Source organism: Talpa occidentalis, unplaced genomic scaffold (assembly GCF_014898055.3).
Source record: "Talpa occidentalis isolate TD23 unplaced genomic scaffold, MPIMG_talOcc4v2.1 talOcc4.2, whole genome shotgun sequence".
Taxonomy (NCBI): Eukaryota; Metazoa; Chordata; class Mammalia; order Eulipotyphla; family Talpidae; genus Talpa; species Talpa occidentalis.
In genome coordinates this window covers 89,714,993-89,731,616 of record NW_023602073.1, presented here as the reverse complement: position 1 = coordinate 89,731,616, position 16,624 = coordinate 89,714,993, and the positions used below count along the sequence as shown (strand labels likewise).

Genomic DNA, 16,624 nt, shown 5'->3' with positions numbered 1-16,624 from the left:
GTGCTTGTATAAATAAATAAATCAATCTTAAAAAAAAAAAAGATGTGGTATATATACGCATTGGAATACTATTCAGCAATCAAAAAAGATAAACACATGTAATTAGCAGCAACATGGATGGAGCTAAAAGGTATTATGCTCAGTGAAATAAGTTAGAATATTTGTTATTAATTTGGGATGTGGTCAAAAGATATGGTGCCTTTTAATATTCTTTGTGGAATTTATTGTTCCTTCAGTCTATGTGATCAATATCATAACCACTTGCGTATACTTTAAAAAGTGATATTCTCTCCTAATAGAGAAACAAAAGTTTAAATATATTTCTATTGAACCAACCCTATTGCTTATTCTTGCCTATTTCACCTGTCAAATTGCAAGTGGGATGACAAGGTCTTGTACAACGTTCTCTCCATACCTTTTGTATTTACAAGTTTTGCTTACATTTTTATACTGTACATTTAGAGCATAAATGAATTGTGATATATTTACTTTGATGTATTCTTTTTATCAAATATGGAACATTTGCTTCACACAAAAAGCACATATAAGAGATTATTTGGATTATCTTACTTAACTTGTATCCATTTTTGCTTGCAGTTCTTTCTAGCTAGGATATCCTCATTTTTGTTCCTATTTTTTTTTCCTGGCAAATACCCTTAATCACAACATTCGAGAAGGTAATAGGTATTAATGAGAAATTCTAAATCTTTGCTCATAAGTGAATATTTTCTATTTCTTTCCAAACTAGATGACTTAAGGGTGCATATCAGAGTATCCAAACCTCACAGCTCTCTAGAAATTCCAACTTGATGGCAGTTTTGATGCCATGTTCCTCAACCCTCAGTTGAATATTTCTGTTAAAGGTAAGAAGCATTGTGTGCACAGTAGGTTAACACCTGCTACCTACAATCTGGGTGTACTAGAAACAGGTAAAAGTTTGAGAACCAGCCTTCTAGAATGTAATGTCAGACAAGGCCAAGGCTAAGCAAATTCTGTCCTATAACCTGACATTCTATTCTGAGGTATGTGACAGGCCTGGGTCAGAGCCATGTCTGCCTGTGGCCGGCACTGGACAGCACTGGGATTGGCAATCCTTCCAGAGCAGCGTGTGGCGGGGAGAGGGAGTTCTCTAAACAAAGGGCAATGCTGTTACTAGAAGGTGGGGGCAGGGGTGCCAGGCAGCCAGAAACCACTGTGTCCTTACAGGCCAGCTGATGGGAAAGAGATTTAAATAAACTGAGTGTGGCCCCTGTAACGGCCGTCTTCTCAGAAGTCTCACCAAGAGTTTGAGATTATGTGCATTAAACTCAAGGAAAGACATTGAAGTAATTTTCTGGGTCCTGAAACTCATTTCTTTTTCTACTGTAGACTGATCTTCTTCTGTAGCTTAGATGATATCTATCAAGTGTATGAAACATGGGTTATGTTCCTAAAAGGTACTAGACTGAGAGTAGTGGGGGATTTTAAATTCAGTGCTCATTTAACAACCCTTTGTATCTTCTCATCACTATTTCCTTATTTCACAACATGGAACATTAGTTTCCTGTAAGAAATAGATGTAAGACAATGACTGAATGTATAAAAACACTTTGTGTCATACATCCATAAGACTGAGCCTAGTTTTAACTGTGACTTGTTTAGTTTTAAAGAAAGGGAGTACTTACTGGCAGGGATCACAGCCTAACCAAAAGAGGAAATGCCTTCAAACTCAGGCTCTGTGTGCAGGTTATCGCCACAGCTGACCTTAGGCTCACAACAGCAAAAACACAGTTAAGAAAATAAAATTAAAAAGCCTAAGGGAAAATTCATACAATGCCAAACGAGTAGAAAACATAGCATTAAAAAGCTATCACTGACCAATATTACTTAAAACAAGTAACACCAACTAAATTCATAAATAATATCAATTAAACAAGTAAGTTCAGGGCCTCCCTGGTGGCATAGGGGTTAAGTCTCAGCTCTATCACATTATTATCACTGGTTGTACCCTGAGTTCGATCCCAGGCTAGGGAGCTAACTGACATGTTTCAGCAGACCCCTCCTGTCTCACCTGCCGCTCCCCTCAGCAGTGTATTTCAGTAGATCTGCCTGTTCTACTTCACTCTGTCTCTGGTGAATCCTCTAACCTCCACACCTCTGGCCTATATCCCGGGAGTTCTTCTATGCATAAATAAATAAATCTTAAAAAAGGATTCCTTAAATCTTTTCTGAACTTGTTAACAAACTTTATCTTTCCTCATCTTATACTACACAGGAATTTTTCATTTTAAACCCAAAAAATGCCCCTAACAAACAATTTAGTTCTTAACTTCAGTCTATACCTACCTACGATCTGTGATAAAGTGCCTTTATTTCCCTCCATGTTTTTGCCGATCTATATATGCTATTTTATCTTCCTTCATACTTTACCTGATAAAAATAAAAAGAGGCACAACTTTTTAAATTGCACTTTTAAAGTAAATTTGTAATCACATAGTTGTAAATATAATCATGCATCTGTAATCATGAGAAAATGTCTATTTTGTCAGTGTTTATAGATGAATGAAAACACTGTGACTCTGATTTGTTTTTTTTTTTGGGGGGGGGGACAGGGGGGTGCAGAGGGTGGATATTTCTGCTCTGAGACCTGGTGAGAAGAAACTCTTCCAGAATCTATGAGAGGGGAGGCAGGTCCAATAGCGCCATCTCAGAGCAAAGGCCCCAGTTGTGGGCCAGCTCTGGGAAAAGGAAGAAGAGGCAGAGGAAGAAATAACTAGAGGCCCTGGCAATATCCCCATCAGGAAGCTTCTTCCTATCAGAATCTTTCGTTGTTGCTGGATACTGTTTTTCTTTTTAGTCACTTAGAACTTTAAAGAACTTCTGGGAAAAAAATATTTGATTTGCAACATCATGACCAAAACAACTACAGGAAAAAGACAGGCTCATGTTTTCCACCTTCCAAAATGAACAAGAGAGGCAGTGAGGACAATCCTGCCCCACAGCTCTGGAGAAAGAGTAACTATATGAACAGGGCACCTTGTTGAGACAAGAACAAAGAACAGGAAAAAGTATTTCAGAGGTTTTACTTACATACAACCATGTGAGCCATAAAAAGTTAAACAAAATATAATAAAGTTGAGAAAGCAGCATTTAAATATTTTGCCTTAACTCAGATTTAATTAACTCTGTGACAAAAAATCTTACACTAAAAAAAAGACACACAACATGAAGACAATCTAATTTTACTTTATTGCCCATACCCAGTATTTACAGATATAATTAAGTGGAATTTATAGGACTGTGACGTAGAACATTTTAAAAAGTTAATCTGAAACAATGGAAATCAATAATTCATGTGTAAATACAATAACTAATTCATAATTTTCCAGCCAATATCCAAGATGTTTCACTTCATAAAAACTCTTTTCAAGAAGAGATAAGTGGGAGGAAATATAAAAAAATTCAGAAAAATATTTCCATGTCTAGTCATAATCTTCCATTTTTCTGTAAAAGAAATCAATTAACGATTATAGACAGTCTCAACTGTACAACTTTAATGTCATATTTAAGCTTTAGCATATAAGGGATATTCTTTCATATTTCTGTGAGAGGTTTAACATATTTTTTTTATGTTTTTTATATTTTTTTATTGTTTAGGAAGAAAAACATCCAAATTTAAAACCAGCATATAAATATTACTTTTAAAATAGCAACAAGGATGGGCCTCCCCAAGCTGTCCGCAGCCCCTGCACCGCTGGTTTGATCCCAGCGGTCAGCCTGCGAGGATCCCACATGGTGCAGCAGACCTCTCATGTCTCGCCCGCTGCTCCCCTCAGCAGTGTATTTCGTTGGTCTGCCTGTTCTGTTCCCTGCTGTCTCTGGTGAATCCTCTCACCCTCCCACACATCTGGCCTGTACCCTGGTTCTTGTATAAATAAATAAATAAATAAATCTTAAAAAAATAATAAAATAAAATAGCAACAAGGTATATGGTCACCACTGTGGCTATGACTGCATTATGGATGGCCCATGGATGGAAACAAGATTGACAATAAAAAAGATAGAAAATAATCAGGTGTGAGTGTGATTTATCATAGAAACAAGTTACTTTCACAGACATTTAAGAGAAATTCAGAATGTGCTGTCTACTTTTGCATGTCTAAGATATCTCTCTGATTTTAACTGATCTAGCATTACTGTCCACACAGAGAATTCAAGATTTAGAGTATTTTTTAACTTTAAAAAGTATGATCTGTGTATATGGTCTATTCTCCCTTTTCTCTAAAAGACATGGTTCTCAAATTTTATTTTTTTTAGACAACCTTGTATACAATGCAAGCATTTAAACCCTTTCTATGCTTTTTGAACCATTTCAAAAATGCCAAAGACAAAATAAATCCATGATTAACTTCTATATTAAAATCCTAAAAACTAGCTTAATAGTTTCCAGTGGTATTCATTTCTGCTTGAATAGCAGGGCTGAAGGGGCAGATAAGCATGACTAATCTTTTTAATAACAGAAATGAATTAGGGCTACTTTTTAATAACAGAAATCACCCCCTACTTACAGACAGTTCAAATAGTTCAAAAATATATTGAAATGAAGGTAAAAGTTGGAACAACAGAATAAGGTATATTTGCAATCAAACCAAGGCAGAGAGCACTTACATCTTGTGATTGTTAAATATCAACATAAGCACCATCTGTTTTATAGAAACTATATAACACATATACTGGTATATGTAAATATACTGATAGAAATTTTCATTTTTTTTCTGAAAAGCACATTATGTTTTAGAAGTTGCCATGTACCAAAACACAACATACTGATGATGACTGCTCTTCAGGAAACACCACATTAAGGTCAAGAATGCATGCCAGCTTTCTCGAAATGCAAGGATGCTTACCTATGTGGTCAATAGTTAATCATTTTTCTTAGTGCATCATAGCACTTCCATTTGTCTGGGATGTAGAATGGCTCAAATATGTGAGGAAATGGTGTGTCATACCCACATACTCTTGATATAGGAGCCTCGAGGTTCAGGAAACATTCTTCCTGCAAAGAAGAAAACAGATGGTCAACTTCAAGAACTTTTTTTTTTGGTCACAGAGATGAAATATTTCAGCTAAAATATAATTGCATCAAAAAAGCATTAAAATAATTAAGTACATTGTAATGTTGGGGGAAAGCAGGTTTTAAAAAAAGCAAAAAACAGCATGCTTGGCAAGATTCTAACTTAAAATATTTTCATATATGAGTATGTATTTTATGCCTATGTAAGTATCCGTTGTGAAAGTCTAACTGGGATCACACCAAATATGCTGTTCTGCAAATACAAATGTAAGGCATGACAAAATCATAACAAAACTTTCACATTAAACTTCTGCAGCTTGAAGTTAGTAATGGGATAAGTTGTATATGCAATAAGCATGTATTACTTTCCTCATAAATGTGTGTAGTTATTCCATTTAGCCAGAGTGAACTTCAACAAATTACTGAAACAGTGTCCTAATGTCTTTTATGACCAGTTTTTTGTAAGTCCTGGCCATTTACAGTCCAAGTCCACTGATGTTTGCCTAATGATGTGTAAGTCTGTCAGATATCAAATTAGGAGTCACCTCTACCAGGAAGTCCGCCTTGGTGGCACCTTCCCAATCCTGCACCACCAAGGAGGGGAGGACTTTTGTCCTGTGCTCTCACAATGAACTCAGCATTATCCCCTATAGTTGCCAAATGATCTGTCTCCTGTGAGAGGATATGAATTTCATGAGGCTAGAGATCTGTTTTAAAATGTAAAATTCAACTATAGATCCCCATAAGAAATTACCTTCAGAAAAACTAAAAGCTATTCCCATGACAAATTCAAATTTGTAAATAAATCTTTTTAGAAAATGAAAAAGAAATCTAAAAAGAGAGGGATGTTGATTAAATATCCTTAGAAAAATGGTATTAATTTTACCACTCATAGTTTTTAAGTGAAATAAGACCTTTGGGTTTTTTATATCCACTTTCTTCACTGCCTTACATCATAAAAGATTTGAGGAGATCCACCATTTCTTATATATTTTACCATATTCTATTTTAAAATTTTCAATTGAGCAGAAATTTTTACATGAAGAAATCCTGATGCCTTATATAAAATTCCTGTCCTCTGTGTATTTTCTTCCAGTGACAAGTGTACCAGGGCAAAAAGGGCACAGGAACAGAACAAATTAGATCCAAAGAGAGCCAGCTGACCATTTATAGATCTCTCTCTCTCTCTCCCCCCAAACCACAGTGATTTACAGGATCAAACACCAAATAAGTGTTAACTTATCCTGGCAACAGGAAATCTTCGTTAACAACTTCAGAACTTCGCACAAAAAAGATTTAAAGAGTCACCTAAGAAATGCCACTACTAATAAATTCAAGAGATGACAGTTTGGGTGGATTGTTGCTTGATTGCAACAAGTAATTTTAAAGGGATTTAAATAGCCAAGTTGGGATTAACTCAGTTTTATTACTTTAGTTGACACGGGATGTTTTTCCATCTTCTCTGAATATTGCACTCTTTGTAAACTAATGATCCATGGACACTGCAAAATACAGAGAATGAGGAGCAAAATATTTCACTAAATGCCTTTGAGTTCATACCTGCTATAAAATACTGCTCTTTTGAACTAGCACCTTGGAGAGCTAGCCCAACAAAATAATCTGTCAGTGTTTGTGAAAATCAGTTTTTAACATAATTACTAACATTATCCCAGTGATTTTTTTCTTTCAGATAGCAATGTTTCTAACTCCTCAAGAACATGAAAATCACTCTTTACAGGAATACATCTATATTTGGAAGGACCTAGAAAAAGGTCTGTGAGGTCACTCTTGAACTGTAAACAATGATTATTACCCCCTTTGAGGCCAGGAATGGCAAGGAGGTGACAAAGAACTCCACTGCATACTTTATAATACTGTTTTAAGTTTTTATGAAACAGCATTACTTTTGTAATGAAATGGCACTGAAATAAAGGAAAAGAGTAAAGTGAAGAATCAACTTCTTACATGAAGTTCTTTTTCTGTGTTATATAAATTTGTATTTTTATGTAGCATTTCCTTAATTTGGAATAAATTATGATGTATCAAATTATTGTAAAGTACTATCTCTCAATATACAAATACATTTATTATAAGATCAAGGATATGTAATAGAAAACTATGATTCAACGAACAGTTTGAAATATTAATGCTTGGCTAACTTAAGTGTATTAAAGATTCTTATTTCTCCCTTGCACTATGTCAAAACTTCTTTTAAAGCAATTGGAAATGTTTGGGACAAGCAGCTGTGGAACATTACTTCCCAATGAAATATTTCACATGATTTATGTGTGAGTTTATGTTTCTTTGGCCAACTATCAAAACAGGCATCATTCAGCCTCAAATTTTTTTTCCATACAGAAGCTGTACACACACACATACATGAACATACACACACTTAAAAAGAAATATTTGGACTTCATTGGCAGATTTGTAGGGTAATGTACCTGATCAGTCTTCCACAAAGCATATATCTCTTTATTATATACCATAGAATACCATAATTATCAAAACCATGGGCCCTGAATTTCAAGGCACTCCAGATGAATCACATTCTTCTTTTCATTGTCAATATAAGGGCATTAAGTTTTTTAAGTGTTTGATGATTTTTGGCTCAGTAATAATAATCCACATGAAATTAGGAAGAAATAATTGGCTAGCCTGCAGGGTTGTTGTAAGGATGACAGTCAGAACATGGGCTAAGATAGGGAATGTCAGTGTCTGGTCTTTCTCTCTCTAGAGAGCTCATATGTGGACTGCCTCAGTCCACATGGAACAATGGCAAATGTGACTGTGAGGTTCCAAAGCACAAGTAACCAAGAGCAATAGAAGAGAGCCAAACAGGTGCCAAAGAGAAACTTTTCTCCAGTTACTTATAGCCCAAAGTCTTTTCTACTCTGGATCTAGTGAAAAAGACTGAAAGTGAAACCTAAAATAATCCTGTAGCCATGCCTACATATATTTCATTGTGGTGTGTGATTTCACAAAAGCAACCACATGCTTAAAGAAAAGTAAATATGCCTTTCAAAAAGTCCTTGTGTAAGATTCTAGTACATGGCATTTGAATTTACTTCTTTTTTATATTTAAGTATAAATGACATATAGCTCTATATCCACTTCAGTGAACATTATGATAGCACTTTTGTACATACTGTGAAATAATCACTGCAATAAGTCTAACATCTGCCATGAACTTACTTCTGAGTATCTTTGTAATTATGAGAATTTTCTTTTGCTAATGCTAATAACACAATAGTAACAAGAGATGTAGCAGGGATGACTGATATTTTACACCCCTTAATGATTTTAACAAATCTATGAGGTAGGTATATATTCCATTTTGCAGTTGAGGAAACCAAGGTGCTCAAGTTCCTTGGGCAATTTCACAGGCAACTAAAATTCAAATCTGATTCCAATGTCCATGTTCTTAGGCACTTTTCTGTAAATACTGAGGTACCACTATTGAGGATAGTATAACAAAAAATAAGATAGGAATAAAAACAAATATTGGTAAAATAAAAGGCAGAATGGGGTTTTTTAAGGTTATGTATGTAAGGTTAGATAACAGAACTTCCAGGGGCATAATGGATTAAATTCAATCTCAGTAGCCTATTGTATGTAAATAAGGAAAATAGAGTGAAGACATGATGAAGCTGAGATTACACACTTAAGCATAAGGTAATGCAGAGGAGTAAACAGATGGCCCTCAGAATTAGGAAACTCCTAGGTTATCCTAAATGATTTAAATAAGAATGACTCAAATTGTTTCTATATTAGCCATCTGGGTTGTTGCTGTGCATACTATAACCAGAAAAGAAAGCAGAGGATGGGAAATAACAGTTTCATAATTGGAAAAACCATAGACGTGGGCAAAATAAATCATCTGTCTATTCATGGTAACAAACCAAATTTCTAAGGATCTTGGTGAAATTGTGAAGGATAGAGATCCTATAAATTTTCTAGTATGTAAGAGAGGCTAAGTAATAATGAATGGAATAGGATCCATTATTGTTTTAGAATAAAATAGTACTTACAGGTTTTTAAAGTTAAGTATTCTGCATTTATTCCTATATTTTGATGATTGCAATATAGGGTGTATATTCTATGTATGTGTATGTAAATACAGATATAGGGACTTTCGTGAAGTCGCTCAATATCTCTCAACACTTAACCTCATTTCCTCAATAAAGTTCCAAGTAGATCAACCATAAATTCTCCTTTCACCATGTCATGGGAGTCCTTGAAATCAGTCTCAGGCATTCCACACTGCAACTTGGTTCACCCTTAATAAATCTATGTTAAGGCAAGGCTCTACAAGGCGATTGATACAGCATGGAATTCTGTCTGGACGGAATCTGATCTATGACTTAAACTCTCTGGATTTTTGTTTACATAATAGCAAAAGTTATTAAAAATTATGCTATTGTCTTATCTGATGGTTTTGTAACTACGCTATCCTTGCCTATTTGGGGCTCCACATTGTGCAGTGCATATCAAAAGTACCTGATGTGCTGGGCTTCACATACCATAGTGTTCAATAATGGCTAGTTTTTTGATTTCCTATTAAGATTCTCCAAGTCATAATAAACACAAAGTATTTGAAATGATAGACCAAACCATCACTGAAGACAAGATTTTGGTGCATAGAACAATCAACACGGAGAAGTAATACCCTTATAGCACTGTGCTGGGAGCGCTATCACTTATTAAACTTACTTAGCCTTACAAAATGTAAGATAATATCAAAAATAGCTAAATGCTGTACAAGGAAGGAGGGTGGAGACCACTGCACGAAGAAGCAGCCAGGGTTGCACACAGGCTTCAAGGAACAGCAGGGTCCAGTGCTGCCCCCTCGTGGACAACACGGAGCCTGGACACTAATTGCAAGTTCGTGGACTAGAAGGGTACATCAAGTGTGGTTACAGAGCTAAGTCCAGGAGCTCCAGAAATGGCTGAAGTCCCTACCCCAAAGAATGAAGAAGGATATAATTTGCAAGCATTGCTACCTAGAAAAGTAAACTGTCAGTCTGAATCTAGAAGGTCACAAGTAAAAGAGCCTAATAAATAACTGAATGTAATCAAGACGTACACATTTTGAAAAATAAAGTCAAGAATAAAGGGCATACAACAGCATTGAATATATTTTTAAAGCAATCATTTTGGTATTTTATTAATTCAAGATAATTCAAGGCTCATATTTCTTTCTATAAACAATTTTGAAATAATTTTTTTCAGTTCTTTAGAAAGTCGGATATACTCCATTATGCAAGACTATGTCTCATTTAGTTCCCACTTTCTTATAGCTGATCTGGACTGATAAAATCACTTTCATTTTCCTGAGAAACCATTTGACTAATTTTTCTGAACATTTAATGGAAAGTCAGAAAAGCAAGGCTTTGTAATGAGAAACACATCACAAGTTTAAATGGCATATGTTGCTTACATGATTAGCTGATAAATCAGTGTATATTTCTCCACTGAAAAATGAGAAACATCAGTCCATGACTTAATTTCAAAATAACAACTAAGAAAACTGATTTTCAAACTAGTTTGGAAAAGATAGGTCCAGATTATAATGATCATTATTAAACTACTATAACACATTTAAATTATGAGGATATATTTTGTTTCCAAGAAGGGGGTAAGCTATAAATATAATGAAGGATGACCAAGATACATAGATATCTTTTCTTCTCTAGGAAACAATTTTAAGAGAAATACTAGCTTAAGTGATTTGTGAATGTGATTAGCTTCACACCTAAATTCCAGTATCATTTAGTCCTCATTCATTTTTCTTAACAATAAAATAACACAGCTTTTGCTCTATGTGAAAAGGTCATAATGAACACTGTAAAAATTAAACCAATGCAACAATGAGAAAAACCTAAACTATTATAACAAAACAATGTATATTTGATAGATTAGAATCCATAAATATAGACACATATTTTGGTTAGTCCTAGTTATTTATGTAAGATTAGACAGCATCTAGATTCCAAATATTATCAGAGAATATCTGCTTTTAATGTGCCATGAAAACTTGCCCAAGGCCAAAACATGAGTTTTCAGATGAGAAAAAATGATTCTGGTGTCTTGAATCACACTTTCTCAGTAAATGAGTCACAGAAACCTGTAAAGGCACCATGCCAGCAACTCCAAATTAATTTCAACACTGAATTAAATAAAAACAACTTTACTAATATAAAATACTTTTCATCTAAGCTAATGTTTTGAATAGTAGTATTGTTTTTAAAAGCTTAAAATATATATTTTTCTGTCTATATAGTACAGATCTATGAAATTAATTCTTCAGACAGCAGGGTCCCTAAATTTACACCTAAAATAATAGGTTGGTCTCCCAAACATGAATTGTTTATTTCTAATAGTGTGCACATGAGATGTGCTGAAAAAACACTTGCTGACATGAGCCTCTCACTTTTGAAACAGTTGAATCAATGTACCTAATTAAAATAGTATATCAAAAATATAATATTATGCAGTTTTGTATAAAACCTTAGACATTAGAACCAAGCACGACTATTTCAGAAGAACTTCTATGTAAAAATCATAACTTTTACTAAATTTAAAACAATGATCTCTTACTTTGCTAGAACATCTTCAATGCTTGCTAATTTAAAAAAAATTCATTCTTTCCTCTTTAATGCAAATTACTGGAAGCCTGATACAGTTTTTGTTTTCTAAGATTTTCTTTTAATTAAAGAAAAAAACAGAATTTTAAATTAGGATTTTCATATAAATTCAAATTCTATTTTTAAAACGGAAGCTTATTTTTCTATTTCAGACAGAAATATTATTTCCTATATAAATGAGTTTTCCTGGATAATGGATACAGTTTAGCTACCTAAAACAAAGGTGGAGAATAAAATAATACTAAAATGTGCATAGAAATGACTCATAGTTCAAATTCAATGTTAACATAAAATGACCCATGAATTTCAATATATTAACAGTAGAAACTGAACAATAAAATTTTAAAACCAAAATTTAACATTAAAATGCTTTATATATAATATTGCTTTTTCTTAAAATGATAGTTTTATATTTCCCTATTTTAATATAAAAAATAATGAAAGCAAGTGATAAGTCATATAACTATACTTTATAATCTTATCTGAAATCACTTTTTAAAAGTACATATGCTTATTATGATCCAGTGACTGTACTAAATAGTAATTCATTTTAATTTTCACAAAAACTAAATCAGTGATCACAAAAATAAAATTAGCACCTATCCAAATTACTGTTGTTTTGCACATAAAACCTATAAAGTACTGCTTTCAAACTTTCCCCTAGATACACTCTTGTGCTATGACCCAAACCCATATTCACCTGAAGAGCACTGTGAAAACAATGGCTAAAATAATCTTTTCTTCATTAAATCTTCCTGTTTATTTGCTGCAATCAGTCACCTAAGATGTTATAAGCCTTTTAAAAATACAAAGTCTAAAACTTGGAAATATATTATGTGCAAATTTGACATTTAAAATGTACTGTGGCTACAATGCTTTTGTTAAAACATTTTTATTCAATAAGGGGGGGGAGGCAACGGCTCTCAAATTTCCACAGACGCTGAAGCTTCTCAAATTTTATAGTACAAAATTCTTCCTATAGACGAAAGCATCAGCGGCAGCAAAGTTTGAAAGTGGAATTTCCGTATAATGTGGATGCATAATGATAAACATAAGCGACGTGCAGCCGGGCGTCATCTCATGAAAAATCGCTCTCTGTAAGGTAGGATTTTTGCTTTGCTTGGCACGAGGAAATTTAAAATAATCCTGTAAAAATTTTTGATGATCTTATGAAGCATTCGATTTTTCTGCTTGTTTTTCTATAGAATTCTTCATGTAGCATTCTAACGGTGGATGGAAGGCAGAAATCAATCCTGGCCAAAGGAGCCTCACGATTTCTTTGTCTCATGACATAGAAAATATGTTCTTTTAGAATGTGGGGAATTGAAACTGCACTAAGAAAATTTCCATTAGCACTCATCACTGCCCCGATTTTACAACCTGTTTGTAAATTTCAAGACTAATTAACAAAATGAAACTAGTAGAATAGACTGATTCTGCTAGTCTGATACTGTTCCTGAAAAATCTGAGAAACTGGATAAAAAATGACAATTTAAATATTAGCTGTTTTATAAATTATACTCTTGTTACAGTGTAAGGTATTGTTTTATTTTTTTTTTTACTGCTTTTTCCTTCTCTTTAAATAGGTTAAATTTCTACTTTTACGTTTATGTTTAAAAGAATGATAAAACAATTTGCTAAATGTAAAAAACAAAAGGCGGGGGTGGGGGATCAACTTCATCTACATAATGTAAAAAAGAAATGTGCCAATGTTTTTACTGAAATTAATTTTTTTTTGAAAGTCAATCCTGGGTGTTACAGCATGACAGCCTGTAAATGCAGTTTTGCTGAACTAATAAATCAGACCAAATTATTTTTCAGCAGTTTAATTCTGGTCACTATATCACTGCAATTTTACCAAGAAAAGCACAGCAAAAATAAATGTCCTTTGCTATAAATTTATTAGGGAGATGTGGTCAAAAACTTGTTGATTGCATCTTAGTAACAGTAACATTCCCAAGGTTTAATAATTTAAATGATTAACAAAGCGAAAAGTTTCTGTCAGGAATATTTGACCTAAGAAAGGAAAAACTTGTAAAACTCTATGCTAATAAGATAAATCCATTAGGTACATATTCTCTCAAAATCTATGTTGCATGTCAGAGTAGAAAATTTCTAATAGCCTGATAAAACCATAAATGCACTAGCAAAGGAATGGCTAGTGACTAAGACTAGTCTGGCTAATTTTATCATTTAGTATGAAAATAATAGAAACATCCAAAAGATTTTAATTATTAATAAATTCAGATGAACTAAATCTAGTTTGTGTAAAAGACTGCTTATTTATTTGTACCACAGCATTTAAATACTATTTGCTATTTCTTTACTTGAGACTGGATGCAATATCTTCAATCACCTCTCTGAATTTGGAATCAGAGGGTCAGACCTATAGCACTGATTCCCCAAAAGAGATCACAAGAGTTTCCCTACTTGTCATATACCACAGATAACACTATACATAAGCACACAGCCAATAGTCCTATATTTAATCAACACATCCTGGGGAACAGCCCATGAAACAAACGGATATATCCAGAAAGAAAGATTTATTGGTTCATACGTCTACAACTTCATTCGAAAGGACTATGTACATGCATACAAAGTGCGGAAAAATCATTTACTACACGGTAACCAAAGCGATGATCTTATTAAGTGATGAAGTATAACTATTTGTATAGTTTCACAAAATCCTTTCAACAACTCTATGTGGTAGCCACAAGTGTGGCGCCAAGGCCGGCAAAGGTTAAATGAGGTGATCAAGGTCACGCAGGTGTACAATTTTGTTCGGATTTGCACCAGCTTTCCTGGTTAATCTTGGGTGTACTGCAAAGGATTTATGACTTAAACGTGGGCAAAAGAGTCTGGCTTGGATACAAGGTAAAATTTGTATGTAGTGCTATCATCATGGCTGTGAGGGAGAAACTGGAGGAGTTGCCTACGTGTTTATGTCAAACCCAATCAAGAATTTTTAAAAAAACTAATAAAAGTGTAGCAAGAAAAGTATAGTTCCCTTTTACTTGGTCAGGCGGGGATAGATGGGTCTCTTTCATCAGGGTTTACAGTAAGTTAAACTTGGATTTGAATGTTTTATTTCTTTTAGATACTTGCTGGGGAGATAAGGTAGCGATGAATGTGAGTGTAACTTGTTTCTAGTAAATTACTAGTAGTTTACTTAGGAGAAGGGCATGAGTTGCCGCTTTGATTTATGAAGTTGACATTCCCAAGAACATGTTCACCTTGTGGTAGACTGTAAGATTAAAGTTTCTTCTACTATAAAAATAAGAAAATAATTGAAGTGCTTCATCATAGTTTGCTTCCGTTTATTTCCCTAAAATCTATACAAATTTAGGTAGCTAAGTAACTGACAAGAATATGACAGCTTTTGATAGATTAGAAAAATATTTTAAATAAACAGATTATAAATTTTATCCTAGCCTTAACTTAAACTATAATCTGAATTTTAATCCTGTCCTCATAGCAAATATTTTATAGCTATTCTCCATGGTTAACTCAGTTGGCACAAATCCAATACTACTGAAGAAAATTTCTGGATTATTTAAAGAATTTTTTTAATAAAATGAATTTTTTTGCAATTAAAACATAGTAAGGACATTAGACTTAAATTCATGTTAAATACACGTTTAAGTGTGATGCAGTGTCTCCTTGTTTCAGACTGTATTCACTGACTTTAATTAGTGATTACTGGCACTGAGTCCACTGCTGGCACTGGGCTGTTTATTAAATGCCTGTAGGCTCTCCTGATAGGTGTAAAGCTAGCTGCACACACAGAGTGCCATTAGGTACACGCGGCTGGCTGTTGAAGGGTCTACCCCGTGGCATGAAAGCACACGGGTTCCAGTTGTCCGGCACAAACATTTTGGTTATCCCTGGCAAAGTATCACTTTTAAAAATGCAATTAAAAATACACACACACACACACATATATACACACACACAATATATATGTATCTGGGTTTACAATGCATTGGAATTTCATCATTTTCAATTCCTAGCCCCCTAAATGAGCATACTTATATTTGACATAACAAATAACTAACCCACAAGGATTTTCCTTAGGTTCCCTCAAATGCTAATTATGTAACAAATCTAATTAAGTTCATATGACTCACTTCAGCAGTAGGTACTTCAGTTACTGCAGAACTGCCAAAAGGGATCTAAAGTGACTATTCTCCCTCCAAAACAATCATGCAGCACGCCAAACTGATAACCGTTAAACACAGCTGCAGAGCAAATGTGCGGTCGTGGTCCTGTAAATACAGTGTTCACACATCAATCTGCGCTGCGAGCAATCCTGGATTCGGAACTACTGATTTCAGGCTCAAGTTACTGTTATTTTTGAGTAGTATGTATGTGTACTAAGTCACTTGTCTCGCCCAACCTGGCTTGAGCAGATTTCTATAAGCCATGCAAGCTTTCCCCACCTAAAAACATTCACTGAAACTCTCAACACTCCAAATATTGAGAAATACATTTGATCAGTATTGTATTGAGTTAGTTGTTAAATTCTGTAGCTTGGCTGAAAAGAGACTAAAGGTTATACTTTGTGTGTTTAGGAACACATTTATGGAATAATTATCAAGCAATATATTTAACCTCACCTCTGAAGGAAATCACATATATAGTGGTCTGTTATAAATGATTTTCACTATAGTAGATAAGTGTACAAAATAACCTTGGACATATTTGAGCTACAGAAACTGAACTGTTTTTATTTCAGTAACTCGAATAATTTCCATGGAAGGAAATTCTTTTCAGAGGGGCTTTCCGAACTGATTGGGCTGCCGGATGCTGAAGGCCATGACCGCATTCCCTCCAGAGGCTGCCGGATCTCCATGGCAACTACCCTTGCCCTATCAATAAGCAACAGCTCTGAACACTAATATTCTGGAGGGGGGAAAAGTTT

General features: G+C 34.2%; 1 protein-coding gene across 1 annotated transcript in view; it reads right to left on the bottom strand.

Moving 5' to 3' along the window:
• Nucleotides 1-3,193: 3,193 nt before the first annotated feature.
• BCKDHB (branched chain keto acid dehydrogenase E1 subunit beta) overlaps nucleotides 3,194-16,624 on the bottom strand; it is a 178,489-nt gene continuing 165,058 nt past the window's right edge. The window contains exons 10-11 of the mRNA XM_037520002.2: nucleotides 4,887-5,035; nucleotides 3,194-3,483 (exon numbers count right to left, since the gene is read on the bottom strand). Coding sequence (XP_037375899.1) covers nucleotides 4,895-5,035 — 141 coding nt within the window. The 3' untranslated portion in view covers nucleotides 3,194-3,483; nucleotides 4,887-4,894. The remainder of the gene's footprint in view (nucleotides 3,484-4,886; nucleotides 5,036-16,624) is intronic.